Genomic DNA, 21,828 nt, shown 5'->3' on the forward strand with positions numbered 1-21,828 from the left:
GACATGGTAAATAATAAAATGTTAAATCCAGTCGAACAATCCGACTGGGCGACGCCGGCTCTCTTCGTCAAAAAACCGAATGGGAAAATCCGAGTGGTAGGTGATTATAAAATTACGGTTAACCCGTTCATTAAGGATTCCGAGTATCCCTTACTGACAGTCGCTGAAGCACTAGCTACTTTAAATGGAGGAAAAATTTTCTCACAAATCGATCTCGTTAACGCGTATAAACAGCTGCGAGTCGATAAGGAAACTGCAAAAATCCTAACTATAAGCACTCCAATGGGCCTCTTCGAGGTAAATGTTCTTTTGGATGGCTTGAACATAGCGCCACGAATCTTCCAAAAATTTATGGATTCTCGATTGCAGGGTATACCGGGTGTTCTGGTTTATCTTGATAATATAAAGATTCAAGACCAAACGCGCGCCGAACACGATGATAGGCTCCGCGAAGTACTTAAAAGACTATCGGATGCAAATTTGCGATTAAATACGGATAAATGCGTTTTCGGAGTACCCACAATGGAATTTCTGGGATATCGTATTTCGGATGAAGGAATAAAGCCACTGGCTACCACAGTCGAAGCGATTAAGAAGATGCCAGCACCAAATTGCGTCAAGGATTTTCAGGCATTTTTGGGGGGATTACTTTTCTACGAGAGATTTTTGAAAGGCAGAGCAACAATAGCGGAGCCTCTACACAGATTACTTGACGCGGATACCGAATGGCACTGGACGAAGAGTCACCAAGAAGCTTTTGATAAGCTTAAAGACCTACTCATCAATGCACCTATATTGTGGCACTTCGACGATAAAAAACCAAACGTGGTTTCAGTCGACGCGTCACCATTTGGCTTGGGGGCAGTTCTTGCGCACACGGATGACGAGGGACAGGAACACTCGGTTACTTTCGCCTCAAGAACGCTCACAAAAACTCAGTGTAGATACTCTCAAATTGATCGGGAGGCATTGGCACTAGTTTTTGCGGTTACGCGATTTCACCAATACCTCGCTGGGCGGAAATTCACCCTCACAACTGATCATAAGCCGCTGTTGGGAATATTTAACCCGACAAAACCAACGCCAGAAATTGTATCTCCAAAAATCTTCAGATACTCAAGAACGCTTAGTGCGTATAATTACGAGCTAATTCATCGACCCGGTAAAAAGAACGGAAATGCGGACATGCTTTCGCGATTACCGTTACCGGAAATGGCCGAAGAAGAGGAAGACATCGAGTTTGCGAACGCTCTCATGATAGAAAACTCGAATCGCAATCCTGTAAATCCCGAAGAAATCGCGGTAGAGACGAGTCAGGATACCGTCTTGAAGAAAATAAAAAATTGGGTCATAAAAGGATGGCCACGTAAACCTCAAAAACAATACGTTTGTTTTTGGAGTAAAAGACAAGAAATATCGCTCGAAAAAGGCTGTTTGGTATGGGGAAATCGTGTAATCATACCGAAGAAGTTGCAGCGCAGCGTCCTAAACTTATTACACGGCAACCATCCGGGGATTGTGGGGACAAAAGTCGCCGCAAGAGCATTCGCCTGGTGGCCAAGAATCGATCAAGAAATCGAGTCGCTGGTGAAAAACTGTAAAGAATGTATGGAGATACAACACGCGCCGAAGAAAACTCCGACAGAAAATTGGACGGCTCGTCAGATTCCATGGAACCGCATACACTTGGACTTCGCGGGACCATTCGAAGGTCAGTTGTTTTTGGTCATGGTCGACGCCTACACAAAATGGGTAGAGGTGAGAAGAGTTCCCTCGAGACACTCACGACTAGTCATCAAGGAACTACGACAAGTCTTCGCGACATTTGGGGTTCCGGACACTATCGTATCAGATAACGATACGGCATTCTCGTCGTTAGAAATCCAAGAGTTTTATAAGAGAAACGGAATAAAAAGCTTATTCATAGCTCCGTATAATCCACAGGCAAACGGCCAAGCAGAAAGGACAGTTCAATCGGCAAAAAATTCACTTAGAAAGCTGAAAGATGGTGACTGGGAGACCAGGCTATCGAGATTTTTGTTGAAACAACACTCCACGCCGGTAACGACGACGGGCAAAACACCCGCTGAACTAATGTTTGGCCGAAATCTGCAAACACTCCTTAACAAAATCAAACCTGGAAATCAAGAAGAAGAAAATGAATTACCTAGAAAATCTAGGAACATTCGGAGTCTGGAATTTGGAATGAGAGTCCGCATGAGAAATTACCGTGCGGCAGGTCCAAAATGGGTAATAGCTACTATTATAAAGAAACTCGGAAGAAGAAATTATGAAGTAAAAGAAGAAAATGTGGGCATTATCCACAAAAGAGACATCGATCAGCTGGTAGCACTCCCGCAGCCTCTCCAGAAAGAGATCGAAGCAAACGACACACCAGGCTGCAGTCGGAATAGGTTGCTTGATTTGGCGACTTATTAACCTACCGAGGAGGAAGGGGTGATAACCCCGTTGATGAACTGGAGCAAACCGCTGATGAAGAAACACAGGATGAAGCGTCTGCTAGGCGCAAACGTCCTAAAAGAAAATGTGTGGAAGGCAGTAAAAACCGGTACCGCGAAAGTCTATTAGACGCAAGCATCGTTGATGGTCTTCCTTAACTACATATCGAGACAACAACTTGAAAATTGCCCTGAGCGCGATGTTCCGCAGGAGCGACGATCCGGGCTTAGAAGAAGGGCGAAGAAGATGACTAAGAAGCCAATGATGGCTAACAACGGATATCGACAACCCAACTACGACGGGAGGGATGTCATGTATCTGCCTGAGCGGCAGAGCAACCTTCGATCTAATCCTATCGATCGACAGGTGACACTAGGTGTCCCTCAATTGTCGCGCTTTTCTTCGGTGACCGCGAGATCCTTTCGATACGCCTGTTCGAGCTCGACCATCGAGCACAATCTACTTGTACTCCTCTGAATATATATATCTATTGTTTTATTAAACTATGAGTCTTTATTTACTTCCTACCTCAATATTTAACACGATTACAAATTTAGAAGATTTAATGTTGAATCAAAAGCAAAACGTCAAAATGTTGAGTATATTATCATGAAACGGTTTCTTCGAAGTCCCATTGATATGTTATTTGTAACAAAATTCATGCGATTAAACTTGGTTTCTCGCGCATGCTGTTCTGATTTGCTTTGTTTTCTACGTCGTAACACTATCATCTGAATTTGATGATGTTGAGAATGATTTTCGCATCTAAGCATTGACTGTACCGTCGTACTTTTCGAGTTGACTGTACGGATAAACATCGAGAAGCGCTGTGCCCGCGCGGCGTTTACGAAGCAAAGACTTCGGGTATTCTCGTGAATATTCGTGCTCGGGTAGTCTCTCGCGTTAAGCGTTGCGCTTGGCAACAGGCAGTCTAGCGAGTCTCTCTTTGCGTACTGTCTTGCATCGTGATAACATTATTAAGAGAATAAATACCATTGCTATATTCACGAAAAGAACAACGTTTGTTTTTTTCTTTTCCTTCTCACCCCCTTTGCATCACTCTTGTCGTAACAGATTACTTCTGAATAACAATTCTTAATTATTAGGATAATTGTTCCAAGTTCAGTTATCTTGACCGCGTTTCCAATCGAATCGGTAATTAAGCTTAGGAATCAATCGTCACTGACGCCATCATTCACCATGACGCTCGTGAGCTTCGAGTTTCCAGAGTGTGCTGTCATTTTTGGCCTCGCTCCACTAACGTTGTGCGTATTTGGGGGGCATGCGCACTGCGTGCCTTGGATTGTGATCTTTGAACAGATATTGCCTGTATAAGGTGTCACTTTTTAACTCATCAAAAATAGACATCACAAAGTGACCCTTTCATGCCTGTGCTGGTACAAAAATAACACGTCGTCCTGGACTTGGTGACATCGGTTGATTTCAATATTGTTTCCTAGAAGAATGTGTACTCCTTACGAGGCACAACCTCACATCTGCAGCCTTTGCGCTAGATCTCTTTGCCTAACTTAATCCGCATTCAAGCTCTTGAAGCCGTTAGACATTTCATTCAACAATGTAACTTACCCATACATATCTGTTCTTATGAGCTTCAAAGGCTGCACGGGTCCATTGTAGCGCCAAAAGACTTTGTCAGCATTTACCTCAGCAAAAACAAATCTGCTGTCGTAAGGACGCATCACTTCGCCCTTTTTGACGGCTGCAACAGATGCCGGACCGCATCGATAAGCATCCTCACTGAGTTCTTGTGGTGTTGCGTCGATAGCTTGCCAGCCCCCACACTCTGGTGTCAAGTCGGGCCTAGACATCCATACTTCGTTCCATACATGGTAGTTCCTATATCGAGGGAAAATTTCTTGTGATTATTCTTTATCTCTATCACCTTTGCAGTGACTGTACACGCTTTCAGCTCACCATATGGAGTCATTGTTCATTTCTTCCATTACTTTACCCTCAGCGTCAATAAAACAATCAACAGTGAGACTGCCTTGAGTGTCGTGAGCACTCGAGTAATTGGTCACTGGACGACAAGGGATCCCTAAGGCACGACACACCGTTGTTAGTACTCCGGAGAATACCCAACACTGACCATACTTGACAGGATTTTTTGTCGTATAATATTCCTGAAGAATCTTTTGCGATCCCATCCATTTTGTTGGGGCTGTTCCTCCACCAAAATCGTTTGACCAGTTACCCATCACTGCTCCATTATCATCTGGTGAGTTAATCTGATAATTTAAAAAAGACATTTATATCATTCGGAAGCGTAATTCAATTTTTTATAACACCTGCTCAGAAAGTTCGATTTTTGAAGCCTATGAAGAGTGCGTAAGGTTCTCCATTTCCGTACAGTGCGGAAAAACAATGTTGGTGGACTTACAAAATTGGAATGCTCTATTTTTTACACTATACGACTTTTTTGACCTATGTGCACTTTCGAATCATTCAATTTCACGCACTATGTCATTAGACGTAAATGGACACTAAACTGCGAGTAAACTAATCCTAATTTTACACCCTTTCAGTGGCACTTTCAGTGATCCTTAAATGAAACTTTCACGTATTTGTTGCCAAATGGTATGTTTTTTTATAAGTGCGGTAATTATGACCAAGGTAATCTGGGCGCACGTGTCACATCCTACATTCCTAACGCTCCTGAATATTATACTCATTTAGCATCACCTACTTCATTTCATGTATTGATATACTCTTTTTATCTATTTACGACCTTTATAATGTCATTTCAAGTCGTTCTTATATTTCACTCTAAATCTTATTGTCAGTATGAATTGTATGCTTACGGCCTTCATCATCTTTTGAACGATTTGGAAAACACTGATTTTTGTTTATGTTAACCCTACAACTAAACATTATCAACGGCAGTCCGAACCCAAACAGGGTTACGTGCACGTACGTACCAGAAGGACCACATCAGGGAACGAGTGGTATCTTTTCAATGTTGCAAGTCAACGTGTAACAGTTTAAATACGCGCCTGCCTAACTCCAAGTACAACTTGACAAAGTTAGTAGGTAAGCCCACAGGTGAAGCCTTCACCTTGGCGGTTACTTTGACGATTTTTGACTTGACAATTTCTCACCCACATTCCTAAATGCCGACTGAACGATAGAGACGAACCTGACTAGACCATATGGAGTGCACTCTCCAAAAACTAAAAACCTTCATTAAATCCACGTTTGTTCGTGAATTTTAATTTTCGTCATCATAAAACAAAAATAACTAGTTTGCAAACAAACAGACTCGAGATAAAGCTAACGTATAACTGACAGTTAGATCTAAAGTTAGACGGAGATTGTTTGCTAGATGTCGCTAGCGTTTCGACTGAGCCGCATGGAGGGGAGTAATCGCTACTGAATCAAAGATGAGACTTGTAGTATTTTATGTTTACTGTATGCCTTATCATTTATTTATTTACATATATATATATATATATATATATATATATATATATATACAACATCTTATTGATGATTTGGTTGCCATGCAATGGAAGGTTTTGTGGTGATCCACTTTAATTGTGGTGGAGGCAGTCGCTGAGAAGTGCAGTTGCGATGTGGTGTGGTGATCGGTTGGCGGATAACGATCCTCTCGGTTGCTCGTGGGTTGCGATGATTCCCATTCGCTGTCTGATGGTGCGGATGGCATGCCACTAGTTGCTCGTGGGGGCGTGGTCTGTGTCGCGACGGTGATGAGCGCAGTTGGTCACGCCTTCAGCGGTGACAGCAATGATTGTATGCTGCGGCTGTACCGTGGCTAGCTGAACCGTGCTCGTCTGATGTCCCAGAGTGACTGTAATACGCTGAGTGGCCTTGTGAGAGGCCTTGGCGAGAACTCGATCGGATTTAGAATCCAGGGAGCTGGTGGATTGCGGGAGCATGTCCCTTCGACTACGCTGGCTGGAGCCAGCGTGGAGGTGCCAGTGATACAGTGAATCAAAACTTCATGCACGTGCCGCGTAGTAAAACCTTTTATTTTTTAATTAGGGTCTGCTTGGGCAATAATGTCTCAAAGCTAAAATAGGTCATCTTTGTATTGCAACGTTAAACTGCTGTTATTCTTAGTTGAGGACGTCCGGTTGACACTATGGCGCAAATCCCTAATTTAATAAATACCCTGAATTTACATAAATAATAGCAAAAAGATACTCGTCAGGCGTCAGATGCTTCAGCAATTTAAGAACAATTAGAGAATCCGTGTAATGACTAGCTAGGCTCAGGTACTCGCACGAACTGGTAAAGTGACGGTATTCAAAGGTAGCCACCGATAGTTAAAAAAATAAATATTGTAACGTGGCAGTTCGGCTAGGCCTGCCCGTTACAAGAGACTCCCTGAACCCTGGGCGAGATCCCGGAATCAGGGTCTAGAAAATCGAGTCGCGGAATAATTTCAGAGAGCGCCAGAACTGGAGTCACGCACCCGAGCTTCGACAGGGACGAAATAGAGCATTGCGACCCAGATATTTCAGGCTTTTGTTTTTAATTTTTTTTTCGAGTGCACCGGCTACCCTCCAGTGACCAACTCCAACACCGAACATCTTTCGAGGCAAGGCGAAACCACGACGATCTCGCGGGAAGGACACCGAGGCTGCGGAGGGGGAGGCAACGCAGACCCCTGCAGCGAGCGAATCCAAGGCGGACGCGATTCCCGCTGGCGGCCGGCGCGCCGCAGCCTCCCCGCTCACCCCGCTTACGCCCAACCAAGGCAACCGCGAGGTACCAGCTAGCGACGAGGGAGCACCACCCCGCCCAACCCCAGGACTACGTAGAGCTGCGCGGGAGACGACATCGCGATCTAGCCTTAAGTTCTGCGCCACGTAGAGACGACAGGTGCGCGGCAAGTTGCGCAATCCCCAAAATCGATGACCGATCGATTGTTGCGCATTCTTAGGGTGATGACGTCACGAAAAATTAGCGCGACGAGATCGGCGTGGCGACCATCCTAGATCACTCTAGTTCTGGCGGTTCACGAGAACTAGTGAGCGTAGCGATTGTGCGTTTTTTGTTGTTTGGGCTTTGAGTGATTGCGAGGAAAATGGCCGGAAGAAACCACGAGGGAGTTGGCCCTTTTGTCGAGTGGATGTGGAGCGGTAAGCGTTGCTAACATTCTCGCGATCGAATTTCGAGGGTAATTGAGTAAAGGCTGATCAGATAAAGGATAGCCGTTTGGTAGTTTGCGTGTCGAAAAGTACTCGAAATTCGTTTGCCGATTCTTTTGCTTGGTGACCGTAGCCTGAGTTGCGCGTGAGAGAGTAACGTTAACTTCGGGGAATCCAGAAAATCGAGTCGAGCCACGGGTTGAGCCGAGACGTTAGTGTCTCGAGCTTGAGTGTAACCGAAGTCCGTTACACGGGGTCATTTCACGTCATCCGGCACATCTTCGATTATCGTATAGGTCGCGAGCAATCACGGGGAGCATTCGAATTCGCGACTGCGTCCCGCCGTCGCCGAGGAAGTGAAGCTCGGGTGCGTGCTGATAAGAGTATGCGTTTTTAGAGGAGGATCGCGGGTGTCGCGACGAGCCTCGCATCACTTTAGTTATTTAATATTCTTTTTAGTTATTTAATATCCTTTTTTTTTCCTTTCTTCTTTTTTTTTGTTTGCATTATCAGTTAGTATTAAGTTGGCGATCAGCGCCATTTTGTAAAGGACGTTCGCGGGCAGCGCATCGAGTCCGATTTTGTTTTTGGTTTTTAGGAAGTAGGGTATTGTTAAGACGGCGACTAGCGCACGTAGGCCGTAGAGGTCTCCTAGATTTATTCACCTTTTTTTTTGTTGTTATTATTTTTTTTATTTTTATTTTATTTGGAGTACTTCTACCTTTCTTATTTAGTTTAGAAAAAAAAGTAACATTGTATTTGGAATCGCGAAAGACGACTTGCGTGGTCGTATTATCATCATTTTTATTTTTTTTTTTATTTTTATTTCTTTTGTTTCTGTATTATCGCTAATGAGAAATATATCATTGGAATTGTATAGTAATTAGCCACATCACGCGTTGGCGTACCTGTGTTGCAATTCTCTCGACCCAAACTTTACCCCTCCCCTCTCCGCGGTACTGAGCTACCGAGCATATAGTCGCGGTGTGTCGTATTATCGATTTCGAGGCGTGTTGATCACGCCAGGCGCCCAACAAACTTCGCGACATTGTTTCAGATCAAGGATACCTCGCCGGACGCCAAATTATTGTACACGCGGTAAGTTCCCGGTTATTTGCTCCGAGTAACCGAGGTGCAGAAAAATCCACGTCACAATATATAAACTTAGGTCAAAGAATTCGACCGGTCAATGAGTCGTATATTGTAAATTGAGTTTCGAGTCAGTCAGGTTAGCTTACAAAAATTAATAATAATTCACCAAGTTTATTTTACTAATCGACAACAATTAATAAGTCGAACAATGGTAGGTCACGGGATTTTAGGTAGAATAAAGTCAAACAATAGCTTCCAACAAAAGATGACAGTTATCAGAGAATATGAGACGTAGATCGGTACAATCGACATAATACAAAAATCTATATAACACTAGACGTTACTGCGCGACGTGATTTTACCCAATTTTCTAAGAACGATGCTACGATAAATATTAGTTCGTTAATTTAAAGCGAGAGTGTATGAACTTTATTGGAAATCGGTAGTTGTTGAAATTGACGATAGCTCGGAACAGTAGTGACAACAGAATAAGACAGAACTTGTGGTAGATAGTGATTGGCAAGACAGATTAACGTTAATTAGTAATTCACAAAATTCGGTAGCTTAAGGGGGTTGTCTAGTGCAAATGCTGTTTTTTAAAGGTCTTCTAGGTATTCTTCCAGACAGAGCATTTGAATAAAATTTTTCATAATTTTTACATCATATTTATTGGAGAGTACAATTTCGAAATTTTTTAGGTGAGTTGAAAAATTAACGACGGAACCAGGAATCGAACCTGGTATCTAGAGATGCTTTGCCGGAGACTTACTCCACTAGACCACCTAGCCGCCCTGACTACACTGTCATTAATTTCTCTCATCACCTGTATTTCGAAATTGTTTTTGTTTTCGTGTGCCATTGAATATGTTTACATTTGAAATTCGTCGCGAAGAGACACATTTTTGACTTGTGTGTGAAGCTTGTTGGTATGTGCACACATATGCTGTATGTGGCTATCAATGTGTTCAGACACAAGTCAAAAATGTGTCTCTTCGCGACGAATTTCAAATGTAAACATATTCAATGGCACACGAAAACAAAAATAATTTCGAAATACAGGTGATGAGAGAAATTAATGACAGTGTAGTCAGGGCGGCTAGGTGGTCTAGTGGAGTAAGTCTCCGGCAAAGCATCTCTAGATACCAGGTTCGATTCCTGGCTCCGTCGTTAATTTTTCAACTCACCTAAAAAATTTCGAAATTGTACTCTCCTCTAGAAAATTTTTCTCGCTATAAATATGATATGCGTAGTTCATATCGCCAAAATGAACGGCCCGCCGTTCAAAAATAAATGGCTAAGTGAATTTAATTCACATTAATAGCCACATACAGCATATGTGTGCACATACCAACAAGCTTCACACACAAGTCAAAAATGTGTCTCTTCGCGACGAATTTCAAATGTAAACATATTCAATGGCACACGAAAACAAAAACAATTTCGAAATACAGGTGATGAGAGAAATTAATGACAGTGTAGTCAGGGCGGCTAGGTGGTCTAGTGGAGTAAGTCTCCAGCAAAGCATCTCTAGATACCAGGTTCGATTCCTGGCTCCGTCGTTAATTTTTCAACTCACCTAAAAAATTTCGAAATTGCACTCTCCTCTAGAAAATTTTTCTCGCTATAAATATGATATGCGTAGTTCATATCGCCAAAATGAACGGCCCGCCGCGCCGTTCAAAAATAAATGGCTGAGTGAATTTAATTCACATTAATAGCCACATACAGCATATGTGTGCACATACCAACAAGCTTCATACACAAGTCAAAAATGTGTCTCTTCGCGACGATTTTCAAATGTAAACATATTCAATGGCACACGAAAACAAAAACAATTTCGAAATACAGGTGATGAGAGAAATTAATGACAGTGTAGTCAGGGCGGCTAGGTGGTCTAGTGGAGTAAGTCTCCGGCAAAGCATCTCTAGATACCAGGTTCGATTCCTGGTTCCGTCGTTAATTTTTCAACTCACCTAAAAAATTTCGGAATTGTACTCTCCTCTAGAAAATTTTTCTCGCTATAAATATGATATGCGTAGTTCATATCGCCAAAATGAACGGCCCGCCGTTCAAAAATAAATGGCTAAGTGAATTTAATTCACATTAATAGCCACATACAGCATATGTGTGCACATACCAACAAGCTTCACACACAAGTCAAAAATGTGTCTCTTCGCGACGAATTTCAAATATATTATATTTATTGACATTTGAACAAATTTTGTACATTTTTTGAACATGAAATATTGATTTTAACCTAATGTATACTGCCTGATAGAGACGTATGTAAAACAAAATGTACTTGAATACAGACATGAATCCGGCTGATCTGATAATCTGAAATCAAAAAAACAAACAGTCCAGTGTATTTAGAATTTTGATCTAGGAAAAAATCCCTCCGAGCGGAAAATTGGTGTTGATTTACCTTTCGTGGTTCGAAATAAGAGTTCAAACGTCCCTTGTAATCAGTTGTAGGCTAACCTTTTTACAATACTGAAAAGGGTCCATTTTTCGGTTTTTTGACCATATCTCTGTCCCTATCGATATGATGAATACAATGTTCCTGATGATTTGATGATACCATTTTACTATCGAAAAATGACAAAATCGTCTACGCAAGAAATCTCGACAGGAAAGTCATGACTCATGAAAATACTAGTGTCCATGGCTAAATCCATACTGTTTTCAATTTCGGGTCTAGAAGACGAGAAATGGACTAATTCACTTGTTACGGGGTGAATAATAGCATACTTATCACAATGAGCGGCTGTCGATGAATGCATCCACGCACAGCCGTGATGTTATTACGGCCTATTTTGGGTTCGTAACCCGTTGACTACATGCACGTACGAAGAATCCGAGAAAATGAGAGAAAGTTACATCAAGTAGTTAAATGTTTGCGAGTAAACTTGATTTTTTGTCAAAGACATGCCGAGTGCAATAAAAAGACGTGACAGAGGAATAAGGGAGAGAGTTCTTCCAGATGTTTCCGAATGAGTAAAGACAAAGTCTGGAAGATATAACATGTCCTCCTTTGGGAAAACATTCGATGAGAGTAGCGAATTGAATTTTTAAGAAATGATGGAAACATATCAGGAAGAGGGTATACAGTCGTATACATCGAATTTTACAATGATATTTTTGTTTGTGTATTGCCTAGATGTTAATGGGCGTTTGAGCGAATGAGTATACATTTTCAATACATAATATAAAGAATTCATAACAAAATTTTATAAATTTGGTGACATTGTATATGGTATAATATTGTACGTATGCAACTTATTTTGGAGTGACATGTTATACGTATGATTTTTGAATGTATAAAATTGTTAGCTCGATTTTTCACTTACATATGATGCGAATACTTTGATAATATCTGTGCACGCATTACATAAGGAGTGAAATCTCTACAATATTGGTAAGAGGCCATTCGTTAATTACGTAATGGTCACCAGGGGAAGGGGGGTTCAAAAAATCTCTACATGCCCTTATCTTGGGGGGGGGGGGGGGGGGGGGGGGTAAAAACTCATTCTTACATGTCGAAATTTATCATTAGAAATCTACTTCCATTTCAATGCCGAATGGCCTTTTTGTCATTCTATAATAAACAATTGGATTTACAACTTATTTTACAATTTTTTATTGCTTATTGTAATTTAAAATTTTGAAATGTTCATGTTAATCCATTTTCAATTTTGTAAATAAAAATTATAGTACATTCTTCCCGTTTATTGATATTATTTTGATTATTCAGAAAAACGGGGGGCGCCACTGAGCATCTATAGTGAACAGACGTGTCTTGTGTCGCTCTATCATATTTAATCTTGCTAGTTTATAAATTCTGTGTAAAAAATTATAAAAACGTGCATATTCTGTGTAGAAACAAGTGGTTAAAGTCTGCAGATACAAATCTTTAAATCCTTTCGAGTTTAGCATATAAAATTCTGTTTTTCCTGATAACACGGTGTGTGCTCAGCTGGCGTGTTTATGATTGTTTACGTTTCCCGACTCCGTAAATGAATACAGGCGACATCTCACGGTCAAATTCTGACCCCGCACCTGTGGCGCCACTGTTAGCCAAACCTCGCCTCGTTTTGAATCACAACAACTCTATAGCCGGTGTCACACCTGCGGCCCCGTCAAGAAAAGGGCGACCATCCACCCAGCAACTCCTTGCAGAAGCTGCCAACACCTGCACTCCAATAACCAACTTTATCGAAACCAAGAGGAAAAGACACAGTTCCGGTCAATCTCCCACAGAAGAGCCGGAACAGCCTTCGAAGACTTTTAAGAAGACAGATTATGCGGAGTTAGAAAACTACCTGGACCCAATTGATATCAGTGATTCAGTGATGGATAAAATACTGGAGGAATTGAGAGGTCTCAGGTCTGACCAGGAAACTAAGCTCAAGGTGCTCACCGATAAACTGAACAAAAAGTTCGAAGACGACGCAACAGCCTTTGAGAATATACAGCGAAACCTAGCAGAATTAAAAACCGACTTACAGGGAACCAAGGTCGATCTAACTAAACGAGTTAAAGCTCTGGAAGACAGCACAGTGAAGAAAGATGAACTCAACAACTTAAAAGTTTCTCCACTCTCAAAGGAGGAACGTGACAGAATCTTGCAACTCAGTAATAGAATTGATTTTCTTGAAAAGGAAAATAAGAAGACTAAAATCTCGATAGTAGGCCTCTCTCTATCCACAAACAATCACACGGAGGAGGTCAAAACGTTCTTGAATTCCAATTTTGGGGTCAATATCCTTAGAATTGAAATAACGGAATTTACCAAGAGGCTTATAGTCGACCTATTTGATATAAATATGAAAAATCAAATACTCAAGAACAAAAAAATTAAATTGACCGGTACTAACATTTTTATTGAACCAGACAGAACAGCCAGGGAGCGCGAAATAGACTGGAATGTCAGAACGCTCGCTAAACAACTAAGAAGCGAAAGTAAAAAACCCGTAAGAAAAGGGAATAAAATTCTGGTGGACGATCTTGTCTACTCCTGGAACCCGGAAACAAACAAGATGATGCCTCAATCAAGGAACTCCAGCTTGCATTCGGGCAGCATGGAGTGGACAGAATCAAAGTCAAAAAAGTAATTAGCACACACGTGGGAACATCTACAGTCAAAATCACATTTTGGAACCTTCATGGCTTCTCGAACCTTGAACCAAGCTCAATAATTGGAGATTCCGACATCATCGCAGCTTGTGAAACTTGGATAACCCATACGTACACACCTGATTATCTGAATAAATACAACATCTTTTGGTCCGAGGCGTTGAGAGAACATGCAGTAGGCAGAGCAAGCGGCGGTCTAATAACGGCAGTTAATTCACAATATAATTCCTCGTTAATCGAAGCTTCCCCTTGGTGGATCTTCACTGAAATTCAACTTGGATTATCCGTAGCTGTTATTGGGTCAGTATACTTCCGCAAATGTCTCGACCTCCGTTACTTACTCGATATTTTTCAGAGCATCATCGACGACATCAAAACTCAGCGCACATACGACTTGTTTATTATAGGTGGTGACATGAACGCTAAAGTCGGCACCTTGAATCCATGGCCAGCGGATCTCTTCACCGGAAGCCAATTATACGACATTTTTCGCACTACTGATAATTTTACCTGTGGAAGGGGTCGGATGATCACGGAATTCATGGTTGACAACGACTTTGTACTTTTGAATGGGAGGACAGTCAGTGATTCTCCAGCTCAACCGACGTACGAAAACCTAGGCTCATCAATCAACGACTTAATTTGGATTGACATACCGTCTCTACGCCTTGTAAACGATCTGGTAGTTCAAATGGAGCCGTCCATGTCCGACCATTATCCAGTATGTCTCAGTATCTCGCTGGAAACCTATACTCCGCCAGTTAAAAATGACAACCCGAAAAAACCACAATTTTCCAAGATTAAATGGACGAATAACGCTGCTGATCCTTACCTTGAACAACTGTCTAATCTCTTGATTCCAGCTGACACGGAAACCCTAGCAACTGACAACTTACAGTCGCTCCTGCATTGCCACATGTACATTGCTGCTGAAAAAGCTAACCTGGTGAAAACTCTAGGTTTCGCCGGAAATAGCTGGACTACTCGCAATCCGTGGTTTGAGTCAAGTTGTAAGGTAGCAAAAAGCGAGCTAAGAAAAGCATTAAAAAAACTTAAAAACGATCGAAGCAATAATATACTCAAACAGGATGCCACTCTTTGTAAAAATAAGTACCGGGAAATATGCAAAGCTAAGAAAAAAGCTCACATTGACAGTATAAAATCGGCTTTTGCCAACGTCACGGCACCAACAGACTTCTGGGCCGCAGTTAGAAAATTCAGCTTCAAGCACAGCTCTTCCCCTGACGTCTCAATTGACAGCTGGAACAAGTTTTATGCTGCGATCTCCAAGCCAAAAGTTGTCACGCCTTCTATTTCTGCAAGCATCACAAACGACATCCTTGATGCTGAAATTTTGTTTCCGGAGCTCAACTCGGTTCTAAAATCTCTGAAATCCGGCAAAGCTGCCGGCCCCGACTTACTAACCAATGAACTATTCCAAACTCTAACGGCACAGCATACAAACTTGCTAATAGTTCTATTCAACAGAGTGCTCAGTGAAGAGCGTGTACCGAAAAATTGGGCAAAGATATGGTTGTCAATGCTGCATAAAAAAGGTGCCAAGTCTGACCCAAGTAATTACCGAGGCATCGCTCTTATTAATATAATTACCAAGATATTCACCAACATTTTAAAGAAACGTTTAGTTCTATGGATGGATAAGGAAAAGGTCCTGCCGGACTCTCAAATGGGCTTCAGAAAAGGGCGCAGCTGCACGGATGCCATTTTCACACTCCTCAGTGCCATTCAATTACAGTTTCGACACAACGATGGCAGAGAAATATACGGTATTTTTGTTGACTTTCAAAGGGCATTCGACTCGGTACCCCATGTGCGTCTGTGGCAGAAACTACTTGATCTAAAGGTCAGTAGCAAGTTTATCAACACAATGAAATCTCTATATGACCAAGCGACCATGCAGGTTAAAACCAAGGAAGGTCTCACGGAAGTCTTTGATGTTACTGAAGGCGTCCTACAAGGCGAATCCTTAAGTCCAGACCTGTTCCTACTATACTTGCACGATTTTGAGCAGTTTTTCCGATCCAAAGGTCTTTATGGCTTGGACATCAATGGAGAAGTCGACATTCTTTTGCTGCTGTACGCTGACGACACCGTAATCTTCGCCCATTCGCATATGGATCTTCTACGCAAGCTGCGTGCCCTCGAAGAGTACTGTGACCTGAACCAGTTAACAGTCAACAAGTCAAAAACAAAAATTCTCGTGTTCAAAGCAGCTGGTAGAATACGAGAATGCCCTACTCGGTATAGGACCTACAAACAAACTTGCCTGGACTTGGTCAATAGTTATACCTACCTAGGTGTCGAGGTGTCCACCTCTACCAGAGGTTTGGCAGCACTACAGTCTGCTACTAATAAAGCAAAAAGTGCTTCAGGAGCGTCCTTGGCCTTACTGGCTAAAGCAAAGTGCGACTCTTGGAACGCGTACAACAAGATATTTGACAGTATGGTCTCGACGGTATTTTTATACGCTATCCCAGCCTGGGGTCTCTGGTATAGAAACTCCCTGAAAGCTGCTCAAACTTTCTTTTTCAAGAAACTGTTCAAACTACCCAGGAACACCCCAGACTGGGCAGTACGTTTGGAGTTGGGACTCGATCCTATGGCTCTGAAGGCCATGACCAGTATATGGAGATGGTTGATAGTAGTGTATATATGAGAGTTCTGGACCACCAACCCCCCTAGCTCCCCCCTAGGTCCCCCCTAGCCCCCCCCCCCCCCCGACTCACGGCGCACGCTCTCCCAGCCCCCCCCCCCCCGGCCATTTTCGGCGGCTATTTCCATAGGATCTGACACACACACACACACACACACACACACACACACACACACACACACACACACACACACACACACACACACACACACACACACACGCGCACACACACACACACACACACACACACACGCACACACACACTGAATAATTCCTGTCGAGACTTGTTTGGCGCCGGAAAGCCGCACATAAATCAGATAGGGTAAAAACTTGCCAGATCTATTGAACAAATTCCAGGAAATTGCTCTTTGAGATAGTGCCGACAATGCACTTAAACCAATCTGGGATAGTGGGGGAGTGGTCCCCATAAAAATTCCTCGCACAATATGCGTGTCGAGACTTGTCCAATGGAAAAATTGTAGTGGGGGTGGGTGGTATATAAAGCGTACGTCTATCGTGATCGTCATTCTGTTCTCATCGTATTCTCATTGTGAACTGTTCTCGCTCGTGAAATAACCTCGAAACGCGATGGATCTAGCAAAAGTTAACCACGTCAGCCGCCTGGAGAATCTGCCAACCAAGAAGATGTCGGAACTCGAAATTGGGGGAGTGTATGACGTCATCGGGTTACGACTGGTCAAAACAAAATTCGGGGTACGTGTTCTGGCGACAATCGATGGAGAATACAACGTCTTCTTACCGCCGAGAATCGCAAGAGTTCTACAAGAAGATTCCAGTCAGTTGACTGAAATGTGTAGCATGGCCGGAGAAAATCGCCTGCAAATGAAATACCTTGGTGGAGAATTCAACAAGTTCGAATTTTCATGCAGTTATGCGCCTTAAATGAACTATGCGACCCCCCTCTACTTCCACAAAATTCATCCACGAGGGGGTAAAAGCGGGCGTGCTGGAGATGGAATAGTCAGTCTTCCACATACAATCCGTCAGTATATAATCGAGCGCAACATTCCCACTCCTCAACATGGCGATGATCCTAGACGTGCAATGTTTTATCGGTCATAACATGAAGTTTGTACCCAAGGAAGTCGCAGTCGTGAATGTAAACGGGTCGGGTCTGGATTACATCATTTTCAAGCCGCCCTATGATTTGGCAAGCCTACCACTTGAATGTAGAGCTACCGATGTATGGTTGACGCACAATCACCATGGAATATCATGGAACGCAGGCAACAAATCTCACGAGGATGTGACGAAGATTGTGAGAAAAATGGTTGAAAATGCGTGTTACGTATACGTCAAAGGGGCGGAGAAGAAAGCATGGCTGACGGAGATCGTCGATGGTACAACGAGGGTTATTAATATGGAAGATTTGCATATCATACCCCCTGCACTGGAAAAATTGAGGTATATGGAAGCGGCATCGTGGCACGACGCGAACCATGGATACTCTCCAGCGAATAACCTCCAACAAGCAGCAGCGCCAGGCTCAATTTGGTATGATGACAACTCTGAATACATCCCGGCATACAATTGCGCGTTTGAAAATGTGCAGCGACTAAGGAGTTGGTATTCGAAGGAGTGTACCAGCTCCCTCGAGAAATCCTTCCGTCTGTACAAAGAATTGGATGGTTTAAGGGGAATGATGTCCGAGGATATAGCTTTTTTACCAAAAGAATTTATCTGCACGTTCGCATCAAACTCCATCAATGATGCGTGGGATAAACTACCAGAGAATATGAAAATGGACCACGCCGTCGCAAGGTTCCGCAGATGTAGCATACATTATACACCAGGACCCGATGGCGATATCGTGGATGGACCGAATCCCCTAATTAAAGACTGTTTAGCTTGCAATCGCGTGTATAGATAATATGGACAATATTTACCAAAATAAAAATAGAATTTATTAGGATATATACAATTATATTCGCATTTATATGTAGAATATTCGATAGAATTAATCTCAATTATATCATAGCTTATACATAGAATTAAAAAAATTTACTATTCAATAAAATTATAATCTAGAAATAGGATACATTACAAATATATATCTTTATAACTTTTACCCATTCTCGTCATACAAAATGTAAATGTTATGAATTTTTACTTGTGAAAAATATATAATCAATAATTATGAATTTTGCGTGGTTTATTCCTCGAAATCATCCATAAAATCATTATCGCTATCCTGCTCGTTAACAATATCATCATCATCGCTATTTTCAACATCTATAATTATTACAATAGTTTCATTCGCCCATTTTTCTACAATTATTTGCATACATATATCACCGTAATTTATATAATATTGGCTGTTTGGTCTCACTCGAGCAGCTCGCGCATCCTCAACGAGATCCCGAAGCTCCTCCAACGAGAACTCGCGTGTTGCTTCGGAAAAGCCTATAATTATCTCTTCCTCAGCCTCCTCATCCTCGCCCCAATCAATGCTCGACCACTCGTCGTTATCATCACTCGAATGAGATGACATTTTTTCTTTCCAAAATTGATTCGCGATGAAAAATCTGTAAAAAGAGCAAGCCGAAATAGAAAAGTTGATGCTGCTGCACTCATCATTTATATGCATGATAAATCTCCAATTCAAAAAAGTTTCCACCTATTCAAAATGAGTGATACGGAGAAGGTGTGGAAGATACTAGAATTTTATTTTAATGTAGTGCTACTCACCAATCCTCGTCCGAAAAATATCCATCATCGTCAGCCCTATCTATGTCTCCCAGGATTTCGCGGATTTCATCAATCTGAGCCAGAAGTAAAGCGAATTGAAAGCGTGCGTCATTATCATCACCGCCATTCCAAACATCCTCCACCTCTGCTTCCTCCTCCCCCTCCTCCTCCTCCTCCTCCTCCTCCTCCTCCTCCTCCACATCACTCGATGATGATGATGATTCGAGATGATGCTCGGGGTCGATAATTAGCCTATCAGCATCACTATCTGTCAATTCATCATCATCATCCTCCTCATAATAAGCCGCCCCTCTGCATACCCGCTTATATGTGGGCGATCGTGGTGGTGAATGAGGTGGGGAGTCTGATGGCCCCCTTTTCTGTCCGTTCATATTTTTTCGATATGATTCTAAAATTTTTCCAGAATTTTTATGGATACGATGATAGGGAATACAGAAAAGTTAAAACAAATCGAAAAAACTTTTGTTAACATACTAATCAAATGCGATAATCATTACGGAATTCAAATCAACATTCACAGTATCGTAAGAGGATTGGCGTAGCACCATATACATATATATGTGTATTCTATAAAGTACTCACAAAAAATATAAACTCGTTGAAGTCTTGAGATTTTTCCAATGAACACCGATTTTTTTCTTTCTCACAGCTCACTTTATCAAAAACGTCTGTTTTGACACGAAGGATTTTTTCAAAATTACTAGAGAAGTTTTCAAACCACTGTTCGAATAAATACTAAAGGACTCGCACCCGCCCCCCACCGAGCAAAACCCAGCCGGCCAATCATTCGTAGAGCACGCATCACGTGACATAGAGACGAAAGAGTGACGCGGGGGAGGCGGTATAAGCTAGGAGAAAATTTTCTCAAGAGCTCGCCAGCTTTCCATTGCATACCCCACGCTAATATGGTTGGGGATGTGCAGGCTCGGACTTGCTCGCTATCAAGAGTCGTAAAACCCCAAAACTGCATGTGCACATACCATCCGGTGAAGATCGGGCGAGATAAGATTTTTCTGACACCAAACACTGTTCGCCACTCGCTTTTCGTTGACCGATTTTTCCCACCACATGGCTCACGCTGCTTAACGACTCATAAAACCCAAAAATTTAGGGATGGTGGGAGGGGGACTGCGGACCCCGTCGCCTCTGACGCCATTTTTTACATGAATTTCATCTTCTCTGCAGAGTCGGGAGGGTGATGAAAAGCGGGCAAGATAAGATTTTTCTAACACCAAACACTGTTCGCCACTCGCTTTTCGTTGACCGATTTTTCGACGAAAGAGTAACGCGGGGGAGGCGGTATAAGCTAGGAGAAAATTTTCTCAAGAGCTCGCCAGCTTTCCATTGCATACCCCACGCTAATATGGTTGGGGATGTGCAGGCTCGGACTTGCTCGCTATCAAGAGTCGTAAAACCCCAAAACTGCATGTGCACATACCATCCGGTGAAGAGCGGGCAAGATAAGATTTTTCTGACACCAAACACTGTTCGCCACTCGCTTTTCGTTGACCGATTTTTCCCACCACATGGCTCACGCTGCTTAACGACTCATAAAACCCAAAAATTTAGGGATGGCGGGAGGGGGACTGCGGACCCCGTCGCCTCTGATCTCATTTTTTACATGAATTTCATCTTCTCTGCAGAGCCGGGAGAGCAATAAAACTCAAAAATTTAGGGATGGCCGGTCGGATAAAGGGTGGGCCCAGTCGGCTCTGACGCCATTTTTCCCTCCGAGATGCGCAGAACGCAGTGCGCACCACATCTCTGACGTCATTTTACTCTCCGATATGCGCAGAACGCAGTGCGCACCGCATCTCTGACGTCATTTTACTCTCCGATATGCGCAGAACGCAGTGCGCACCGCATCTTTGACGTCATTTTACCCTCTGATATGCGCAGAACGCAGTGCGCACAGTTCCCAAATTCTTGCGATCTATCGGTCTATATACATATAAGCTCAAACATCCGATGCAGACTCGTCAGTCTTACACGATACGTGCAAGTCAAAAAAGTTATACAAAGTTCAGCTTATATCAACGTCAAAGTCATGGCAGTCGAAGCGTATATGGGACTTGCGGAGCAGATGGAGAGGACGTACAATTTGCTGAGAGAGCAACCACCCGGAGAAGAGAATGACGCCATCATCAATCATTGGACTGATATTGGAATTGCGAATATCCAAGTTCTGCGCGATATTTCCATGCAACGAGGAACAACCGTTGGTGCGAAAATACGGATCCAACATACGATCGCACTCCTGCAATCTTGGGTGACGAAGATCAAGCAGTTGCAGCAGCGCACAGTGGTGACGGGTGGAAATATCGGTACTCCTGCGGGTGTACAATGGGACGACGTGGATAGCGCTTTTGCCAGCCGAATCAGAACGGGGGTTGTCACAAATCTCCGTCATAAAAATTTGGACGCCTTTCTGGACGATGTGCAGCGCGTCGTCACCGAGAAGTTGGAGCTGATACTGCGCGAGGAGGGAAATGTGAAGGTTAACCTCATATTATCGTGCAAATTCGAAAATGCCAAGCACGAAGAGATCTCCACCGAAGTTAAGAGTTTCAACACCTCCAACGTGGCGATTCTCCTCCCATC

The 21,828-nt window shown here is 42.8% G+C and overlaps 1 protein-coding gene across 4 annotated transcripts in view; it reads right to left on the reverse strand.

Annotated features, from left to right (window-relative positions):
- LOC107227861 (annulin-like) overlaps nucleotides 1-21,828 on the reverse strand; it is a 486,920-nt gene that overhangs the window by 161,827 nt on the left and 303,265 nt on the right. For all 4 annotated transcript variants that reach the window (XM_046738423.1, XM_046738482.1, XM_046738525.1 and 1 more), the window contains 2 exons: nucleotides 4,396-4,709; nucleotides 4,048-4,317 (listed from right to left, as the gene is read on the reverse strand). In XM_046738423.1, the coding sequence (XP_046594379.1) occupies nucleotides 4,048-4,317; nucleotides 4,396-4,709 (584 nt within the window). The remainder of the gene's footprint in view (nucleotides 1-4,047; nucleotides 4,318-4,395; nucleotides 4,710-21,828) is intronic.

The sequence above is a fragment of the Neodiprion lecontei genome, chromosome 1 (assembly GCF_021901455.1).
Source record: "Neodiprion lecontei isolate iyNeoLeco1 chromosome 1, iyNeoLeco1.1, whole genome shotgun sequence".
In the NCBI taxonomy this organism is placed as follows: Eukaryota; Metazoa; Arthropoda; class Insecta; order Hymenoptera; family Diprionidae; genus Neodiprion; species Neodiprion lecontei.